This window comes from Diaphorina citri, unplaced genomic scaffold, assembly GCF_000475195.1.
Source record: "Diaphorina citri unplaced genomic scaffold, Diaci psyllid genome assembly version 1.1 scaffold682, whole genome shotgun sequence".
In the NCBI taxonomy this organism is placed as follows: Eukaryota; Metazoa; Arthropoda; class Insecta; order Hemiptera; family Psyllidae; genus Diaphorina; species Diaphorina citri.
Genome location: NW_007378115.1, coordinates 119982 through 142701, shown reverse-complemented (window position 1 = coordinate 142701; position 22720 = coordinate 119982). Strand labels below are relative to the sequence as shown.

At 39.1% G+C, this 22720-nt stretch overlaps 1 protein-coding gene across 1 annotated transcript in view; it reads right to left on the bottom strand.

Annotated features, from left to right (window-relative positions):
• Nucleotides 1-5034: 5034 nt before the first annotated feature.
• Nucleotides 5035-22720, bottom strand: part of LOC113468255 (C2 domain-containing protein 5-like) — a 43841-nt gene continuing 26155 nt past the window's right edge. The window contains exons 3-8 of the mRNA XM_026825022.1: nucleotides 13302-13369; nucleotides 12849-13007; nucleotides 11778-11903; nucleotides 10240-10293; nucleotides 6266-6412; nucleotides 5035-5213 (exon numbers count right to left, since the gene is read on the bottom strand). Of these exons, the coding sequence (XP_026680823.1) occupies nucleotides 5139-5213; nucleotides 6266-6412; nucleotides 10240-10293; nucleotides 11778-11903; nucleotides 12849-13007; nucleotides 13302-13369 (629 nt within the window). The 3' untranslated portion in view covers nucleotides 5035-5138. The remainder of the gene's footprint in view (nucleotides 5214-6265; nucleotides 6413-10239; nucleotides 10294-11777; nucleotides 11904-12848; nucleotides 13008-13301; nucleotides 13370-22720) is intronic.

Genomic DNA, 22720 nt, shown 5'->3' with positions numbered 1-22720 from the left:
AAACTATTTTAGATATAGTCCTTTTTTAAATAGATTGGATATAGAGGGAGCTGTAACTGCTAAGGTCTTATTGTCCTGAAAGCGAAGAAGAATGAATAAAGGCAGGCAACTAATGCCCGCCACTCACTTTCAGAACGTCTGACAGACCTGGGTCTGTTCTGTCAGTCAGTCTGAGCAATTCAAATCCCGAAGTGTGAACAAGATGCGAATAAAGGCAGGCAACTAATGCCCGCCACTCACTTTCAGAACGTCTGACAGACCTGGGTCTGTTCTGTCAGACGGTCTGAGCAATTCAAATCCCGAAGTGTGAACAAGATGCTGTAAATAAGTGTCTCAAATTCACTTTGGTGTTTTTTCTTTTTATTTACTCAGTATTCACTAGTTACTAGGGTAATATTTTTGGAGCTTCTAAATCGCGATATTAGGGCACTATAAAATTTCGGAGTACGTCGTAGTATTAGGGCACTAAACGCTCGCACATTTAAACTTCATTAAGAATTTCTCTCTAGGAATGGAGTGATGGAAGTTTTGAATGTTTTGGTGATAAGGGACGCTCGTTATCTGCTCGTTCACAAAATTTCAAGAAAAAAGAAAAAACTGTGATAACAGACATTACAATGAAAGGGATTTTTAATCTTTATCAACTCTAAGAAGCGATGAGAATGCTGTACAACGGGCGGAGTAGAGGGACTTTTCACTGATAGTGAATGATGGTGATGTAGAGGAGACGAGAAAAATGCTTTTGTTTTTCGTCCCATCAGATTGGAAAAGCAATAAAAAATAAATTAATAATAAAAAGATGTAGTTGAAACAGAATAAGTAGGTATACCAAGTTTGGTCTTTTTTCGACCAGGTGACGGGCGCTAGGTCGCGGGTTCGATTTTATCTTGAAGGGATGTCATTTTAATATTACTGGCTTTCTCCTATCCTGTCTTCCTTTTTTTTTTTTTGCTTACACTTTTTATAGGACTTTCAGTTGGCACGTACCTTACTGTTTGGTCCTTTTTCCCGTTTTTTTTTTTACTTACACTTTTTATAGGACTTAAAGTCCTGTGTGAGTGTTGGCAAACCAAAAATGTCATTTAACCCTGTCTTCCTTCTCTCTTCGATTTCGGAACGATAACACCTTAGCAATTACAGTTCCCTCTAACAAACCTCTTGAAACGGCGTGAACGACACGCAAGTGTTAAAGCGCCTAAAGGAAAAAAAAACATCACTTGAGTTGGCAAACCAAAAATGTCATTTAACCCTGTCTTCCTTCTCTCTTCGATTTCGGAACGATAACACCTTAGCAATTACAGTTCCCTCTGTCAAACCTCTTGAAACGGCGTGAACGACACGCAAGTGTTAAAGCGTCTAAAGGGAAAAAAAACATCACTTGAAAAAAAATCTCTTGTTTTCATTGCAGTGTCATCAGCATGTGATCCCGCTCATGTCAGAGATTTCGGGACGATAAGACCTTGGCAGTTACAGTTCCCTCTAACAAACCTCTTGAAAAAGTCCTTAAAGTGTTAAAGCGCCTAAAGGGGGGAAAAAACATCACTTGAAAAAAAAAAAAATCTCTTGTTTTCATTGCAGTGTCATCAGCATGTGATCCCGCTCATGTCAGGCCAGGCTGTCGAATTCAGGACAATCAATGTATCTGTGGCAAAGGTTGCTATCCCGAATACAAGTTCATCACGCAAGAAGAATGCATGACAGCTTTGAAAGGTGAGACTTTAGAGCAGCGATTTTCAACCGGGGGTACGCGGCAAAAAATGTTGTAATGGCGATGGCGGACAGAAGCAAATTTTGAATTGGGTCGGCTTATTAGTTCAATGTACAGAGTGTGTTTTTAGAAGACAGTAGTAATGGTACACATCAAACTAGATAAGGGTACCCGGTACTCATTATGATGTTGGTGGGGGTACGTTTTAAAAATAAGACTCACAACCGCTGCACCGGTTGATCAACCAATCCACCAAATGACAAAATAAAAGTTTTTTTTACGAAACGCTTGATTGTGACTTTCCACCAAACTAAACGTTTAGCTCTTGAGATCCACCACCTCCTCGAGCTGATTGATTCGATTGGTGACGCACTTTTTTTTTGTGGTGACGCACTTTTTTGTTTATTTTCAAGTTTTCAACGAGTTTTATAAACTAGGAACATTTTATTCTATCAGGGAACAATGAGAACTGCAAAATACAAGTCCGACTTGAGTTTTAGGATGAATCGACTCTCTGTCCGGCCTTATAACCAAGGTAATTTATTCTAGTCCCTGATAAACTGCCAATCAAGTAAATTGAGAATTTATAGACAGTAATAATAAAACAATTGAAAATTAAGTACATATAATAAAAAATAATAGATCAGTTTGAGTAGAGGTACGTGCATTTTAAGTACATCGAGGAGCAAATAGAGCTCCAACCCACGCCCTCCTGTTTACTAGGCGAGCGCCTTGACCACTACACCACCGAGGCAGGTGACCACTACACCACCGAGGCAGGTAATTCTAGTCCCTGATAAACTGCTAATCAAGTAAATTGAGAATTTATAGACAGTAATAATAAAACAATTGAAAATTAAGTACATATAATAAAAAAATAATAGATCAGTTTGAGTAGAGGTACGTGCATTTTAAGTACATCGAGGAGCAAATAGAGCTCGTCCACCAATCCACCAGTGTTACATCAACCGGTGGACTCTAGCCGGTGCAGCGGTTGTGGATCTTATTTTGAAAAAAAAAACTTTTGGCACATAATAAAAAATAATAGATCAGTTTGAGTAGAGGTACGTGCATTTTAAGTACATCGAGGAGCAAATAGAGCTTCTTTTTGCTGTAATTATAGTACCGGAAATTCCTAAAAACGGATTTAAACTTATTCACTGTTTTCATTGTATATTGCACACCAAACTTGAAACTTCTTTATAGTACCGGAAATTCCTAAAAACGGATTTAAACTTATTCACTGTTTTCATTGAATATTGCACATTGCAGTCCAAACTTGGAACTTAAAACTTAACGGATTAAAACTTAAAGTTAAAACGTAAAATTTGGCACAGTTAGGACATTTGTAAATAATTTGAGATTCATGAAAATCAGAATCGTTTGTAGGGGTACCGAGAAAACAAAATCTCTTTCGTTTAGTTGAGGATGATAAAAAGGCGAAGAAAATCTACAAAGTCTACATTCGTCGTTAATGGGGCTCAACCACTTTTTTTTTTTCTTCGCTGATAAAGGAAGTTCGAAACACGCTGATTTCAATAGAAATGCTTAAAATTTCATTTGAGGCTTCCTAAGAGGAGAAATCTTCGTTTGAAATTTTCGAATTTTGAAACGCACAAAATTTTCGCGGGCAGCCATTTTTTCGTGATGACGTCAGTTCATGCGAGGTCGTAAACCATGGCTGCTTCAACGTTATTTTTTTGCGACCTTTGAGCGACATTTTAGGAGATCTAGGGACCGTTTTGGACGTTTTTGAGTGCGCCAATGCACTTTTTGGGTACTTTTACATCGGAATAGGACTCTATCTCGAAAAAAATTGTCATTTGGTTGAGGCTCCTTTTTGCTGTAATTATAGTACCGGAAATTCCTAAAAACGGATTTAAACTTATTCACTGTTTTCATTGAATATTGCACATTGCAGTCCAAACTTGGAACTTAAAACTTAAGTCAGTTCGTGATGACGTCAGTTCATGCGTAAACCATGGCTGTTTCAACGTTATTTTTTTTACGACCTTTTAGCGACACTTGGAACTTCCCAACAACGGATTAAAACTTAAAGTTAAAACGTAAAATTTGGCACAGTTAGGACATTTGTAAATAATTTGAGATTCGTGAAAATCAGAATCGTTTGTAGGGATACCGAGAAAACAAAATCTCTTTCGTTTAGTTGAGGATGATAAAAAGGCGAAGAAAATCTACAAAGTCTACATTCGTCGTTAATTTTAAAACATTTGGTAAAATTTGTACTACACAGTTTTCAATTCAACTCAACAGGAAAGCCTCAGGTCATCTTCACATTTTGTTTCGAATTCTAGCAAGGTTTTTTATTTCAGACTAGGTTTTTTCAGACTGGGATTTCCCAAGAAAATGGCACGCTTCACAAATGAAGACGGCACTCGAACTGCGGACTCCACACTGTGAGACTACTCTTTGTCCTCGCTTAGAGCAGGGTAAGATACGAACACCACATCCCCGCCAACATTGATCAGACATTGACCCTGGACAATATTAATGTTAGAACACAAGGGTAAGATACGAACACCACATCCCCGCCAACATTGATCAGACATTGACCCTGGACAATTAATGTTAGAACACATTTATCTCACATGGGGGAAAAAGGAAAGAAAGAAAGATGGACACTACCCATGTCAAAATAGCCAGCCTAGTTAGCTTGGTTTGTTTGGTTGGTTGGTAGCGCGTCTGCCTTGTAAGCTCTGGGTCACGGGTTCGATTCCCGCCCGGGATTTTATCCTCAACGGATAAAGTTCGGGGTACCGAGAAAACAAAATCTCTTTCGTTTAGTTGAGGATGATAAAAAGGCGAAGAAAATCTACAAAGTCTACATTCGTCGTTAATTTTAAAACATTTGGTAAAATTTGTACTACACAGTTTTCAATTCAACTCAACAGGAAAGCCTCAGGTCATCTTCACATTTTGTTTCGAATTCTTGCAAGGTTTTTTTATTTCAGACTAGGTTTTTTCAGACTGGGATTTCCCAAGAAAATGGCACGCTTCACAAATGAAGACGGCACTCGAACTGCGGACTCCACACTGTGAGACTACTCTTTGTCCTCGCTTAGAGCAGGGTAAGATACGAACACCACATCCCCGCCAACATTGATCAGACATTGACCCTGGACAATTAATGTTAGAACACATTTATCTCACATGGGGGAAAATGGAAAGAAAGAAAGATGGACACTACCCATGTCAAAATAGCCAGCCTAGTTAGCTTCGTTTGTTTGGTTGGTAGCCCGTCTGTCTTGTAAGCTCTGAGTCACGGGTTCGATTCCCGCCCGGGTTTTGTTTCGAATTCTAGCAAGGTTTTTTATTTCAGACTAGGTTTTTTCAGACTGGGATTTCCCAAGAAAATGGCACGCTTCACAAATAAAGACGGCACTCGAACTGCGGACTCCACACTGTGAGACTACTCTTTGTCCTCGCTTAGAGCAGGGTAGGATACGAACACCACATCCCCGCCAACATTGATCAGACATTGACCCTGGACAATATTAATGTTAGAACACATTTTTATCTCACATGGGGGAAAAAGGAAAGAAAGAAAGATGGACACTACCCATGTCAAAATAGCCAGCCTAGTTAGCTTGGTTTGTTTGGTTGGTTGGTAGCGCGTCTGCCTTGTAAGCTCTGGGTCACGGGTTCGATTCCCACCCGGGATTTTATCCTGAACAGATAAAGTTTGTTCTCCGAACGGCTGACTTTTCCCTATAATGTCTTTCTTTTCTCTTCGCGTTCATGACGATAAGACCTTAGCAGTTACAGTTCCCTCTAAAGAAGAATGCATGACAGCTTTGAAAGGTGAGACTTTAGAGCAGCGATTTTCAACCGGGGGTACGCGGCAAAAAATGTTGTAATGGCGGACAGAAGCAAATTTTGAATTGGGTCGGCTTATTAGTTCAATGTACAGAGTGTGTTTTTAGAACTCAGTAGTAATGGTACACATCAAACTAGGTAAGGGTACCCGGTACTCATTATGATGTTGGTGGGGGTACGTGAGATTAAATCCGGATACCCAAGGGGTACGCGGGCCGTCGCGGGCGAAAAAAGGTTGAAAACCGCTGCTTTAGGGCTTGAATGCTTGGAATGGATCCGGGATCGAATCCCAACTGAGGCTTTTTTTTTCTCCAAGTACCTATATTTAACTTAATTTATGGGAAACATAACAATTTAATTTAGGTAGTGGGCTAGTAGCCCATCCCAATTTAATAGATAGGTATCTAGGTACCTGACTAGTGGTCCATAACTGAGGCATATATAATTAACAAAGTCAACTGATTGATTTTCTACTGTGTCCTAAGGCAACTCTGTATCACACTATCAGAACAGTACATTAAATACATTTTAACTTTTTCTCTTTGAATTCCAGGAAAGAGACAGAACGCGTGTGATACGAACCCATGTTATCACTAAAGTTTGTTCTCCGAACGGCTGACTTTTCCCTATAATGTCTTTCTTTTCTCTTCGCGTTCATGACGATAAGACCTTAGCAGTTACATTTCCCTCTGTCAAACCTCTTTAAAAAAGTTCCTTTACCTGGTTCTTGCCTTGATTGTTAAGCAGTATACAGTGAGTCATTGTATAGGACACCATGGCGTTACCACCTAGTGCAGTCACGTGAGCGCGTAGTATAGCCAGAACCTCAGTGACAAAACTGTGCACAAACCCACTCAGTCCTCCACTCTGAAACACACGGTGCAGACGAATTGAAAATACAATTACAATGAGTCTTACATACTGTTCTTCCGTCTTTTTCTGTAAACTTTTAGTGTCTCCCGCGGCTGTTCTACTACCTACCCTCTTCTGGGCTTTCAACATACATAGCAACGAGTGTCCACGATAAAGTAAATCTAATTAATTACAATTAGAAAACCAGGACAATAGAACTCATGCCACTCAACGATGACAAGAGTGGAATAGAGTACGCCTGAACACATACCTTCAGGCACACTCCATTTGATATTTCATTTATGGCGGATTTCACCAATGACTGAATAAGAGATTTCACTAATGGGAGAATTTTTCATGATCAAAAAGGAGTTTTTAATGGTCAAAACGGAAGTTTTTAAAAACTCCTCCTTTGTGGATCATTAAAAATTCTCCCATTAGTGAAAATGAAAAATGTTGAAAAACAGAAAATCCTTCATAACTCCGCCCCTGTTGAAAATCGGATCTGTCCAGATAGCTTTTTCTGGTAGCCCTTTAGGTCCTACATCAACCCTCAAGCGTTGTACAGTCGTTCGCGGGACACCCTGTATATGGCCAAGTAGAAAAATTGAAATTTTTCCCAAACTTCAGTGCTATTTTTCAAACCTAACGTTGTAGTTATTTACCGGTCAGGCTTGCTAGGGCTATGAAAAAAAAAAAATTAAAGGAAAAAAATAATCAATGAAAGCCTAGGCCTAAACCAGTACATAACCACAACCTTAAAGTGTGAAAAACTGTGGGTAATTTGTGAGTCCATTAAAAAGCTACAAATTACAAAATTTTATCAACTCTGTGGTGCCATTACGTCGAACAAAAATGTGTAAATTGCAAATATTGAACTATATTTCATATTTTACTACCTTGTATGACTGGACATGCTATCTAACAATTTTCTTTCAAATAAATTACTTTATGTGCATTAGGTGCATACAAAACGCAAATATGTATACCTACCTATTCGGTAAAAACAATTTGGAATCGTTAAATACAGATTACTTGTACTTACTGAACAACAACCAAATCTACAAGTCAAAGCTGGCCCTCGAGCAATCAGATTGGTTGATTAAAAAAAAAATAAAAAATAAAAATACTTTAATTGAAGAAATTGATTTTTTCGGAATTTAATTTATTAGTATAGTTCAACGAGGAATGCCTATACCAAACCCCAACGGCAACTTCTTTCTTCTTCTTCTTCTTCTTCGCCTTTTCCCGTGTTCAGACGGGGTCGGCGTTTTTTGTCAGCCTCTCAATCAGCCCTAACCAGGGTGATTGCTTTGGGCTGACATTTGGTTTTGAAACTTTTGTATACAATATCAACTCTGTGGTGCCATTACGTCGAACAAAAATGTGTAAATTGCAAATATTGAACTTTATTTTCATATTTTACTACCTTGTATGACATGGACATGCTATCTAACAAAATATTTCTTTCAAATAAATTATTTTATATGCATTATAGGTGCATACAAAACGCAAATATGTTTACCTACCTATTCGGTAATAACAATTTGGAATCGTTAAATACAGATTACTGTAATTACTGAGCAACAACCAAATCTACAAGTCAAAGCCAAATACTGCACAACAACTACTGAGTAGATGTCTACATCAGTACATATATTATGTTTACATGATACATAATATACATAATACACAAAGTATATAGTGAATCAACTATGTAATACATACTCACTCGTAAATATTATGTAAAGTTACTGTAAATTACCAACATAATATGACCACAATAATATGACCAAAATGAATTAGGTACATATGATAAAGTTACAATGATATACTGTATACTGAACATATAAATATGTACTCATACATAAAATAACTACCATGGTGCTACTTGTTTATGTACAAATAGATAAGCTGCAGTATTCTGACGTCTTTGAGCCCAAAGGTCGTAACACGGATTCCAAAATTCTGGAAATCCGAAATTCCAGTAAATCTCTTTTCTTTTTCACAAGAAAAATAGGCTTCCGTGAGAACAATAGGTTTAACGGAAGCCTATTTTTCTTAAGAAAAAGAAAAAATAAACAAGAAAAGTAAAAAAACAACGAAATTTTAAGAGATACAACCTTTGGGTTTGGGACACCAATGATGCATTCAGTAATATACCGAACTACCACACGGAAAAAAAAACAAGGCTATGGTTCAATTGGATACGAGTTATGGCTTTACTACACATCATCGCCTGCAATATCACAAACTCGTGTGGTTTGCAATACATACTCACTCGTAAATATTATGTAAAGTTACTGTAAATTACCAACATAATATGACCACAATAATATGACCAAAATAAATTACACAATATAAATACATACTCACTCGTAAATATTATGTAAAGTTACTGTAAATTACCAACATAATATGACCACAATAATATGACCAAAATAAATTACATATGTCATAGTTACAATGATATACTGAACATATGAATATGTACTCATACATAAAATAACTACCATGGTGCTACTTATTGTTTATGTACAAATAGATAAGCTGCAGTATTCTGACGTCTTTGAGCCCAAAGGTCGTAAGTCGCACAAATTCCAAAATTCTGGAAATCCGAAATTCCAGTAAATCTCTTTTCTTTTTCACGAGAAAAATAGGCTTCCGTGAGAACAATAGGTTTAACGGAAGCCTATTTTTCTTGAGAAAAAAAAAATAATAAGAAAAGTAAAAAAACAACGAAATTTTAAGAGATACAACCTTTGGGTTTGGGACACCAATGATGCATTCAGTAATATACCTAACTACCACACGGAAAAAAAAACAAGGCTCTCCGAAATTCCAGTAAATCTCTTTTCTTTTTCACGAGAAAAATAGGCTTCCGTGAGAACAATAGGTTTAACGGAAGCCTATTTTTCTTAAGAAAAAGAAAAAATAAATAAGAAAAGTAAAAAAACAACGAAATTTTAAGAGATACAACCTTTGGGTTTGGGACGCCAATGATGTATTCAGTAATATACCGAACTACCACACGGAACAAAAAACAAGGCTATGGTTCAATTGGATACGAGTTATGGCTTTACTACATATCATCCGCCTGCAATATCACAAACTCGTGTGGTCTGTGTCGTAGCATGCCCATTCCGTAGTATGTCCCTCATCAGATAGGAGAGACACAATACTTCCCATTTAGGTGCTGGGTCAACACAAGAAAACCAGAAAAAAACTCATGTAAGTACTCAGTATTTACATCTTTTGGAAAAACTCATGTACTCAGTACTCAGTATAACTTTTGGAAACGAGATACCACGTCAAGTAACATGGTAATAAGATAGTATCTATCATTTCACTATCAGATAGGAGAGACACAATACTTTCCATTTAGGTGCTGGGTCAACACAAGAAAACCAGAAAAAAACTCATGTAAGTACTCAGTATTTATATCTTTTGGAAAAACTCATGTACTCAGTACTCAGTATATCTTTTGGAAACGAGATACCACGTCAAGTAACATGGTAATAAGATAGTATCTATCATTTCACTAACTTATTAGAACTTGGGTCTCCAAAAATCTAACCTAATATAACCGCGCCGTAAGCGAGAACCAACACTAGAAATCGTATCCAATGGAACCACAACCTAAGGGGCGAGGTCAAAGGCTGAAGTTCACCTGCTGGGAATCCTCAACATGTTCTGGGCGTCGACAGAGCCCGATAGGCAACATCTGCGCAGAATAAAAAAAAACACAATGCTGGCAAAAAAACACAAAAATTTTGTAGCCAAAACCAAATGTCAGCAATGGAACCACAACTTAAGGGGTGAGGTCAAAGGCTGAAGTTCACCTGCTGGGAATCCTCAACATGTTCTGGGCGTCGACAGAGCCCAATAGGCAACATCTGCGCAGAATAAAAAAAAAAACACAATGCTGGCAAAAAACACAAAATTTTTGTAGCCAAAACCAAATGTCAGCCCAAAGCAATCACCCCAGGGCTGATTGAGAGGCTGACGAAAAACGCCGACCCTGTCTGACATATATTCTTATTCCACTAGAGGTAAATAATTAAGTACACATGTTTCACACAAAAATATATAAATAGAATTTAGGTTTTTATAAAACGAGAATTGTTTAAAAAGATATCAAGAAAGAGAGATTCGGATTACAAAATTGTCATGAGATAATAACATTAACAACCTTTTTTTACATTTTCAAAGTTTTTCCGCCCTCTTTTGTTGCTCATTTTAATTTCATCACGAGTAAGTACATTAAACAGTCTTGAAAGACCAACATGGGGAAAAAATAGGAACATTTTATTCTATCAGGGAACAATGAGAACTGCAAAGTACAAGTCCGACTTGAGTTTTAGGATGAATCGACTCTCTGTCCGGCCTTATAACCAAGGTAATTGAAGTTTATTCTAGTCCCTGATAAACTGTTAATCAAGTAAATTGAGAATTTATAGACAGTAATAATAAAACAATTGAAAATTAAGTACTTTAAAAACATTGCATAACCATCTAATTTTAGTTGTTATGACGTCAAAATATAGCTGATTATTAAGTTATTTTCAGGTATGTAGCCCTGGTTACCATCTCCTAACCTTACTTTGTCTGTGGCTTTGAACCTGTCACTAAAAAACTTGGTTATTTCACAGTGACGTTAATAAACACCCATCAGTCAAGACCATCTAATTTTAGTTGTTATGACGTCAAAATATAGCTGATTATAAAGTTATTTTCAAGTATATAGCCCTGGTTACCATCTCCTAGAAATCGATCTTGAAAAATCGGCGCTGAAGAGGTTATTAGAACTTTTAGCTTCGGTTAGTGGTGAAAGTAGGTGGTGCATTAGTTTTTTATAGAGTTAAAGTAAGCCAAGCTCAAAAAGAAAGCATAGGCTTTTATGAAGCAGATATAATATGTACAAAAGTATTGCTAATGAGATCAAAGAAATTCATACACTCTGCACTTCGAAAAAGTTATGGTGTAATATTACAGCAGAAAAACCTTTAAAAACATTGCATAACCATCTAATTTTAGTTGTTATGACGTCAAAATATAGCTGATTATAAAGTTATTTTCAAGTATATAGCCCTGGTTACCATCTCCTAGCCTTACTTTGTCTGTGGCTTTGAACCGTGACGTTAATAAACACAAATCAGTCAATCAATCAGCAGAAAAACCTTTAAAAACATTGCATAACCATCTAATTTTAGTTGTTATGACGTCAAAATATAGCTGATTATAAAGTTATTTTCAGGTATGTAGCCCTGGTTATCATCTCCTAGCCTTACTTCGTCTGTGGCTTTGAACCGTGACGTTAATAAACACAAATCAGTCAATAATTACTTTGGTACCCCCTGTATCAAATTCGTCAACTTACCTCTCGAATACAGTTGCTTTCTCGAATGAAGAAGAAGTTGAGATTGCCCAGGTATCGCTCGATTTTTCCTCCAGCTATGTAGGACAGGGGGGTGATGTCTACACCATAGTGCTCCTTTGGTGGAGTCTAGAACCAAAATGATGGAATTTATTTATTTGTTTAGAGTCTATATTAGTTGTTCAATTCCATGTACACAATCATAAGAAATTACAAACAAAGGACAAAGCTATTGCCCAAGGCAATCTCTAACCGTCTAACCTAAGGCAATGCCTGGATAAGAGACTTGATGGAGGGAACTGTAGATTGCCCAGGTATCGCTCGATTTTTCCTCCAGCTATGTAGGACAGGGGGGTGATGTCTACACCATAGTGCTCCTTTGGTGGAGTCTGGAACCAAAATGATGGAATTTATTTATTTGTTTAGAGTCTATATTAGTTATTCAATTCAATGTACACAATCATAAGAAATTACAAACAAAGGACGAAGCTATTGCCCAAGGCAATCTCTAACCGTCTAACCTAAGGCAATGCCTGGATAAGAGCCTTGATGGAGGGAACTGTAACAACGGAGGTCTTATCGTCCTGAAATCGAAGAGAGAAGGAGAACAGGATAGGAAAAAGTCGCGCGCCTACGCTTCAAAAGTACAAAAGACCAAAGGTCCTAACCCTTTACACTCAAATTAGGATCCTGTTGAGGGAAAAAGGGCTTATGGCCATATGATTCGTAGCTTCGTATAAGCTTAACCCATCCTTTAGGGCTATTTGCCCCTACACCTAAGCCTCGGAGTGGGCTTTCTGTGTATGGATTTAAGCTGTTTCCTAACTAAGCTCAAAGATCCGAGCGATAACCTAAAACTTTACACCCAAATTAGGATCCTGTTGAGGGAAAAAGGGCTTATGGCCATATGATTCGTAGCTTCGTATAAGCTTAACCCATCCTTTAGGGGTGTTTGGCTTTTTGTGTATGGATTTAAGCTGTTTCCTAACTAAGCTCAAAGATCCGAGCGATAACCTATAACTGATCTTCAATAACTTTTTCGTTAGGTTTTGTCCATGCCCATATTATACTCACATGACTAGTAAACAGGCCAGACGCTTTACTCTTCTCGGCTGAATCCCCACTAGGGGCCTCACTAGACAAGGCCCTCTCTTGGTTCCTATCTTGGGACTCACTAGGGGTTCTATTGTGTCCTAGAGGCCTGGTTTTGTCATCAGGGGATTTGGCAGATAGGTCAGGAGAGTTGAAGGGAACGCTGGCCTCATTGTACGGGACATGACAGAAGCGACATGGCAGGACAGGCATTTCCAGACGCTCTGGAGTATCCCGGGTACGAACCAAGGCCGGGGGCTTCACATTCTGGAAACCGAGGAAAAAACCAAATCAGACCAAAAAATCATGAATCTTTGGGGTAAAGCAGAGAGCATTTTCACAACTTTTGTGGGTATCACAGCATTACTAAGTGGCTCCTTTGCAATCAATTTCCTATATTTCAATAATCTTTTTACACTGGTAATGCAGCTACTGGTCAGGAGAGGGTGCAGTTTCATTTTGGTCTTCGTCCAGACGAAATATCAAATCTGTGACACCGTCATCTGTAATGGACGGAAAAAACATCTTGTGTAATAGCGTCGGTGATTTGGAACTCCTTACGTTTATGTATGCTCTCAATACGACAAATCTGTGAAAGGCTACTAGGCATGGAAAAAATTCGTTAAAGTAGATACCCATTTGTCCTCACGAGGCTGTGTGCACTCCAAGCACAGAGACGAAAAAACATCGACCCCGCCGGGAATTGAACCAGGGACCCCCGGTGTGCAAGCCTAGTGTGATACCCGCTCTGCCACAGAGGTTGCTTGAGGTCATCTCTGTGGTCAAGAGCACTGACTCTCAACCAGGAGGTGCTGGGTTCAAAATTCCACTCGAGATTCTGCTATTTTATAACGTGTGTCGCGGAAAAAGCTCGAGACCTAGGTCTGTCAGACCGTCTGAGTGGCTTTACTTACATCAATTTTATGTTCCGTCAGATTACCCTGAGGGCTTTCACTCAAGTTTCCATTCTGTCCGAGAGGAGGTGCTGGGTTCAAAATTCCACTCGAGATTCTGCTATTTTATAACGTGTGTCGCGGAAAAAGCTCGAGACCTAGGTCTGTCAGATCGTCTGAGTGGTTTTACTTACATCAATTTTATGCTCCGTCAGATTACCCTGAGGGCTTTCACTCAAGTTTCCATTCTGTCCGAATTTGGTAAATTTCTCGGTTATCTCCGTGGTAGCAGAATTCATAGAACTGCCCAGACATACATTGACAACTGCCGCAGTACCCGAGGCACTCAGCACACACACATCATCACTGGAATTTAGAAGGAAGATTTTATAATTTATCGTATGCTTTATTTATTTACATTTTTTATCATAACATAGGCAAGTACCTACAGTGTTTTACGTATGAGAGGTTAAGGGAAGGAAGGGTAACACACTAACACATCAATGAAGCCACAAATTAGTGCCTTGAACTGTAAAACGAACTCGAAAAATAAATGGGAAGTATTGTGTCTCTTCTCGCCCTTCTGATGAGAGGCATACTACGGGATGGGTATGCTACGACACAGACCAAATGAAGTTTCTTATTGAAGGCGGGCTTGAAAAACACATAGAAATTAGAGAAATATTGAAAGTAAAGAAAAAACCAGTAAAGAAACATAGTAAGGATTCATAGTGACACGAAAAAACACATTTACAGGATTTATAAACACGGAGGAAGTTGTTTAATATGTTCCTAATGAATTTCAGCTGGTTGTTCAGAAATCTGGCTTCCAATGATTCCATGTCAAGGTTTTCAATTAGGTGATGATATTCAATGTAGTTTGGGTATTTGGGGTAAATCCCATCGCTACGAAATAAAAAAAAAACGGCGGTGAAACACTCTTTTTTTTTAAGCCCAAGCGAGCTCGAAATTTAGTGAGTAAATTTCATGTGTGTTGAAAATGTGTACCAAATTTCATCAAGAAGGGCCAAGAACAATCTGGGAGTGCCTTGTTAGCTTGGGGGGTAGCACGTCTGCCTTGTAAGCGCTAAGTCGCGGGTTCCTTCTCGGGACGGCTGGCTTTCTCCTATCCTGTTTACTCCGTGTTCAGACGGGGTCGGCGTTTTTCGTCAGCCTCTCAATCAGCCCTAACTAGGGTGATTGCTTTGGGCTGACATTTGGTTTTGAAACTTTTGTATACAAATTTTTTTACGAGTGGATGTTCTTCGCACCCAACCTTCGATATTTCTTTAGGGAAATTTCAGGCTGGTATCCTCCCTGTTTAAAGTCCTTTGCTTTGGGCTGACATTTGGTTTTGAAACTTTTGTATACAAATTTTTTTACGAGTGGATGTTCTTCGCACCCAACCTTCGATATTTCATTTGGGAAATTTCAGGCTGGTATCCTCCCTGTTTAAAGTCCCCCCCTCTTTGAAGTGCTACTTTTATTAGCTCTACATACCTGAGTGAACATCTGCAGATTCTTGACTACTTCCAGATGATCCAAGCCAGGTAATGTCTCTATACTACTCACATGAAACCCTCGCGGTGGATGTGGGTCTATGAGTTGTGATACGACACTCACGTCTTCTGCATCATCCATCTGAAAAATAAAACAATAAAAATTGATATGAAATTAAAAATATAAAAAATAAAAATTAATTCTAAGAAAAAAATTATTTCACAACGACACAGACAGCGAATTTAATCTCTATGTTTATTTTTTTTTTTCTCTCTTTTCTCTTTTTTTTTTCATTGCTACAGAGACAAAGTAAAAAATGGTTGTGAAATGTGAAACTTTCTTTTAAGAGGTGAGGTTCTTCTCAAGGAGATTATCTACCTAGCTATATAATCTTTTCTTTCATTGTCAGCATTCAAGATATTTTACCAGGGAATGTCCCCTAAACTTTGAGAGTACTTTCTAAAATTCAACAACCAGAAGGAATATCACTTGTCCAAAAATGGTTGTGAAATGTGAAACTTTCTTTTAAGAGGTGAGGTTCTTCTCAAGGAGATTATCTACCTAGCCATATAATCTTTTCTTTTTTTGTCAGCATTCAAGATATTTTACCAGGGAATGTCCCCTAAACTTTGAGAGTACTCTTTGAAATTCAACAACCAGAAGGAATATCACTTGTCTCCTTACCTCTAGGATGCAGGTGTCTTTGCCCCCAGCATTCAGATCAATGTCAGGCAGAATTTCCTCCTCTGAGTCATCACTATCTGAGATCATAAGTCTATCACCTTCCTGAAACAACCAGCACAACAAAGTTCATATAAATTTCATAAGTTAGTTCAGAAATCACAAGACAAGTGTTGAGAATTGGAAAGATTTATTCACAATCTTCGTTTTCTAGTACCAAATATCATCACTGAAGTTAAGCAAGGTTGTGCGTGGTTGGTATCTGAATGGGAGGAGGAAATGAAATAGAAAAATCTGAACATTTGGGCCTTTGTCAAAATGAAGAATCCATTCACTCCATTACCTAAAGTCATCATAAGATCAAAAAGAAAAAAAAGTCCGAATTTATAGACCTTTGTTCTCATTTCCAGAGTAAAGTATCTTGCTTCTTCTGGGTTCCTTCATCCTTTTCTTCAGGCTGATTCGTAAATACAATAACACAGGCACCCCAATACTGCCAAAATTAACGATAGTTTGACAGTTTACATAAAGACAAACATATAAAACAAATAGAGTCCAGTCTGCCCAGTTAAAAAAATTAAACTCTGAAAACAGCCTGTGAGCTGTGAGTAATTTCATCATATAAATTTCATAAGTTAGTTCAGAAATCACAAGACAAGTGTTGAGAATTGGAAAGATTTCTTCACAATCTTCGTTTTCTAGTACCCAATATCATCACTGAAGTTAAGCAAGGTTGTGCGTGGTTTGTATCTGAATGGGAGGAGGACATGAAATAGAAAAAAAACAAGGCATAATAAAACCTCAAATCTCAGCAGCTGAAGAGGCTGCCCCTCACATGAAAACAATAAAATGATGTTTTTTTAAAGTTTTGATAGAGGGAACAGTAACTGCCAAGGTCCCACCGTCCAGAAGGCGAAGATAAAAGGAAAACAGGATAGGCGAAAGCCAGTCGTTCCGACAAGTGTTGAGAATTGGAAAGATTTCTTCACAATCTTCGTTTTCTAGTACCAAATATCATCACTGAAGTTAAGCAAGGTTGTGCGTGGTTTGTATCTGAATGGGAGGAGGACATGAAATAGAAAAAAACAAGGCATAATAAAACCTCAAATCTCAGCAGCTGAAGAGGCTGCCCCTCACATGAAAACAACAAAATGATGTTTTTTTAAAGGTTTGATAGAGGGAACTGTAACTGCCAAGGTCACATCGTCCAGAAGGCGAAGAGAAAAGGAAAACAGGATAGTCGAAAGCCAGTCGTTCTGACAAGTGTTGAGAATTGGAAAGATTTCTTCACAATCTTCGTTTTCTAGTACCAAATATCATCACTGAAGTTAAGCAAGGTTGTGCGTAGTTGGTATCTGAATGGGAGGAGGACATGAAATAGAAAAAGACAAGGCCTCAAATCTCAGCAGCTGAAGAGGATGCCTTTCACATGAAAACAACAAAATGATGTTTTTTTAAAGTTTTGATAGAGGGAACTGTAACTGCCAAGGTCCCACCGTCCAGAAAGCGAAGATAGGTATAGGTATGTTTTATTTGGTAGAGAAAAGGAAAACAGGATAGGCGAAAGCCAGTCGTTCCGCGAACGAACCTCATCTGTTTCGGCTAAAATCAGCTCCGGGCAGGAATCGAACACGCGACCTAGTGTTTACCAAGCTAACAAGCTAACTCGGGTAGCAGATTTAATCTTAAACAAAAAAAAAAAAAAAAAAAAAAAAAAAAAAAAAAAACAGGTATATTTACAACGATGGTGTCCCAAATTGAACACGAGAAATAGGTACCAACTTAGCTATGAAACTCTCACATGGGAGTTTGACCTAAATAATACGAAATTTATTTCAATCTTTTCGGATTTATAAAAAAATATTTCAACGGGTTATTTTCCTCGTGTTGACCCAGCACCTAAATGGGAAGTATTGTGTCTCTTCTCGCTCATCTGATGAGAGGCATACTACGGGATGGGCATGCTACGACACAGGCCACAAGCGTCTAATGTAGCAGTTGTTCCATTGCTACGAAATAAAAACGGCGGTGGAACACTCATCTTTTTTTTTTGTTTTTAATATACATTATTAATGAAATTAAGGGCAACACTATTGTAGCTACAATTTTAGCACCATTTGTTGGTTTAACAGAAGAAGAACTAAAAAAAGATGTTATACACAAAATTACTTCTTTTACATTACACACATTAGCAGATTTAATCTTAAACCGAGTTCAAACTTTCATTGTAGCCCCGGCCATTAGGAAGTTAGAGCTCGCTTTCGTTCGATCAAAGTGCCTAAAAGCTAACTAGTAAGTTCTAGTAACTAGGCTGGCATTATTATTATGTTAAGGCGGTCTCTTCTTGATCCCTTGTATGCCGCATCCATTTTAGTTTAGGACTATTGTACTCTAGGCAAGCATGAGAATCATTTCATTTATTTATTTATATTTTAAAAGTTAAGTGTTCCACCGCCGTTTTTATTTCGTAGCAATGAAACAACTGCTACATTAGACGCGTGTGGTCTGTGTCATCCCGCAATATGCCTCTCATCAGATGGGCGAGAAGAGACACAATACTTCCCATTTAGGTGCTGGGTCAACACGAGACACCAGAAAGTAACCCGTTGAAATATTTGCAATCGAATAACGAGTATAAATTTTTGTCGATGGTGGGATTCGAACCTGAGACCTTCTGCATGGCAAGCAAGCGCGTTACCACTGGACCGACCGTGCCCCTAATTATTTATTTATTAATTTATTTTTATTTTAAAAGATGAGTGTTCCACCGCCGTTTTTATTTCGTAGCAATGAAACAACTGCTACATTAGACGCGTGTGGTCTGTGTCGTAGCACGCCCATCCCGCAATATGCCTCTCATCAGATGGGCGAGAAGAGACACAATACTTCCCATTTAGGTGCTGAGAACACCAGAAAGTAACCCGTTGAAATATTTGCAATCGAAAAACGAGTACAAATTTTTGTCGATGGTGGGATTCGAACCTGAGACCTGCGTGGCAAGCAAGCGCGTTACCACTGGACCGACCGTGCCCCTAAAAATAAAATTACTCATTGACGAACCTCATCTGTTTCGGCTAAAATCAGCCCCGGGCGGGAATAGAACACGCGACCTAGTGTTTACTAAGCTAACAAGCTAACTCGGGTAGCAGATTTAATCTTAGTCCCGGCCATTAGGAAGTTAGAGCTCGCTTTCGTTTGATTAAAGTGCCTAAAAGCTAACTAGTAACTAGGTATATAATTATTATTATTATTATGTTAAGGTGGTCTTCTTGATCCCTTATATGCCGCATCCATTTTAGTTTAGGACTATTGTACTGTAGGCAAGCATGAAAAACATTAAATGAAATTATAAATAAATAAATAAAATGGTTATCAGATAAATACAATTTCTTTTTCTTTTCTTGTAGTAGGTCGTTTAGAATAAATAAATACATTTTTGTTTAACTTCTCTTTCTCTCAGCCTCTTTTCTTAGTTCAGATTTTTTTCCATTAATTGTACAGGCTGAAGGCCTTGAATAAAATTACTCACGGAAAATCGTCTCAATCGAAAGAACTCCTTGTTCTCATTGACACAGTCTTGTAGAAGTTTCTGCATCTCTGCAATGGTGTTGGAATCTTTCCACGCATCTCCGGCTGTTACTTTGGGCAGAGCGGGAGGAGGTAGTGGGGTCAGAAACACAGCGGTGGCCGTAGCATAGGCTGCCAGCGTTCGCTCTCCGATACACTTTTGTACCTGAGGAGAAGAGAAAAAAAAAAATCTGGTGTGAACATCACACGACTTTCTATTACATTTGTGAATTTTTTTCTGAGTCCCGAACCCACCTCTGTGACCGAGTGGTCAAGAGGACTTAGCCCTTAAATTTGGACGTGATACGAGTAGGTTTGAATCGCGTCGGAAATTTTCCAACTAATCTGTTTGGCAAGGATGTAAAAGAATGTGGTACCGAGGTACAAACTTTTTTTTTTAAATCTTGCAGGACTTAGCCCTTAAATTTGGACGTGATACGAGTAGGTTTGAATCGCGTCGGAAATTTTCCAACTAATCTGTTTGGCAAGGATGTAAAAAAATGTGGTACCGAGGTACAAACTTTTTTTTTTAATCTTGCAAAGAGGTTCAATGATTTTTGTAGAAATGTTCAGTTCGGCCGCTATTTGGGATTGACATTTTAAAAGAGCTCAAAAAAAGTTCGCATTTATTCGGGCTGTAGATTTCGGCCAAAATCGTTCAAACTTAACCCGCAGGGCCCACTCAGCCTCGTGAGGAAAATGAGTAGCTATGACATATAAATGCGCATAGCTACCGGTGCCAGCATGGTAGGTAAACATAGGTTGTTAGGATTATTGAGATATTGGGAAAATCCTACAATGCTGCAGTGAGCACCAAAGTTGTGACATAATAACGCAAAGAACCCAACCATAGGGTCCATTCAATGGGCACTCAATCTGATTAAATATCCCCGTCTCTCTCACACACCTCCTCTTGGGAGAGGGGGGGGGGCTGGGTGTGCATTGTCTGGACCTGTGTTGAGTCCTGGCTCTAAAGGGGAGATAAACTTAACCCTGATTCTCTTTAAACTCGTTTTTAACATATTTATTCACTCACTTTGAGGCCAAACAAAGCATTCATGCCTTTGACATGTAGCTTGTTCATGAGTTGTCTGTGCAGTTCATATTCTAGGAATGGCAGTCCATCTGATATCTCCTTAGCGTTAAGTTCTCCCTTGCAGTCCCGTTTACTCCGGGATACGAAGGCCTGGATAAAACACGTACTTCCTGTGATGGGCAGATTGTCTGGAGGATCTATCGTGGCGAAGATCAGGTCCGGAACTTTGCCTTTCCTGGAACAATAAAGTCGGAAATTAATTTATTACTGTAGTTTGCATTCATGCCTTTGACATGCAGCTTGTTCATGAGTTGTCTGTGCAGTTCATATTCTAGGAATGGCAGTCCATCTGATATCTCCTTAGCGTTAAGTTCACCCTTGCAGTCCCGTTTACTCCGGGATACGAAGGCCTGGATAAAACACGTACTTCCCGTGATGGGCAGATTGTCTGGAGGATCTATCGTGGCGAAGATCAGGTCCGGAACCTTGCCTTTCCTGGAACAAAGTCAAATATTAATTTATTACTGTAGTTTAACGAGAAACGCCAAGTAGATTGAACTAATTACAGTAGATTGAAGCGGTAAAAAGAAGCAATAGTATTGTTTTCTAACAAGATGTGTGGCTGGGAGACGTTAAACAGGGAGTAGACCAGCTTAATCTGGCTGGGGACTTTAAACAGGGAGTATACCAGCCTGAATTTTCCTAAAGAAATAGCAAAGGTTGAGTGCGAAGGGCTTCCACTCGTAAAACTTGTAGCCGAAACCATTTAAACAGGGAGTATACCAGCCTGAATTTTCCTAAAGAAATAGCAAAGGTTGAGTGCGAAGGGCTTCCACTCGTAAAACTTGTAGCCAAAACCAAATGTCAGCCCAAAGTAATGACCCCAGTTAGGACTGATTGAGAGGCTGACGAAAAATGCCGACCCCGTCTGTACACGGGAAAAGGCGAAGAAAAAAAGAATGTCAGCCCAAAGTAATGACCCCAGTTAGGACTGATTGAGAGGCTGACGAAAAACGCCGACCCCGTCTGTACACGGGAAAAGGCGAAGAACCAAAGTAATGACCCCAGTTAGGGCTGATTGAGAGGCTGACGAAAAACGCCGACCCCGTCTGTACACGGGAAAAGGCGAAGAAAAAAAGAAGATTGTTTTCTAGCAAAGCGATATTAACATTATAGGTACGTACTTGCATACGGCACACTTGAGCAGGTTCACTTTGAAGGGAACGCTGGCCTCATTGTACGGGACATGACAGAAGCGACATGGCAGGACAGGCATTTCCAGACGCTCAGGAGTGTCCCGGGTACGAACCAAGGCCGGGGGCTTCACACTCTGGAAACCGAGGAAAAAAACAAATCAAATCAAAGAACCGTGTGAGCAGGTTCACTTTGAAGGGAACGCTGGCCTCATTGTACGGGACATGACAGAAGCGACATGGCAGGACAGGCATTTCCAGACGCTCTGGAGTGTCCCGGGTACGAACCAAGGCCGGGGGCTTCACATTCTGAAAACGGAGGAAAAACCCAAATCAAATCAAATCAAAGAATCATTAACCTTTGTGGTAAAGCAGAAATCTTTTTCACAACTTTTGTGCGTATCACAGCATTACTAAGTGCCTCCTTTACAATCAATTTCCTATATTTCAATAATCTTTTTATACTGGTAATGCAGCTACTGGCAAGAATCATTAACCTTTGTGGTAAAGCAGAAATCTTTTTCACAACTTTTGTGCGTATCACAGCATTACTAAGTGCCTCCTTTGCAATCAATTTCCCATGTTTCAATAATCTTTTTATACTGGTAATGCAGCTACTGGCCGCTACTCGATTAAAGTAGATACCCATTTGTCCTCACGAGGCTGTGTGCACTCCAAGCACAGAGACGAAAAAACATCGACCCCGCCGGGAATTGAACCAGGGACCCCCGGTGTGCAAGCCTAGTGTGATACCCACTCGGCCACAGAGGTTGCTTGAGGTCATCTCTGTGGTCAAGAGCACTGACTCTCAACCAGGAGGTGCTGGGTTCAAAATTCCACTCGAGATTCTGCTATTTTATAACGTGTGTCGCGGAAAAAGCTCGAGACCTAGGTCTGTCAGACCGTCTGAGTGGCTTTACTTACATCAATTTTATGTTCCGTCAGATTACCCTGAGGGCTTTCACTCAAGTTTCCATTCTGTCC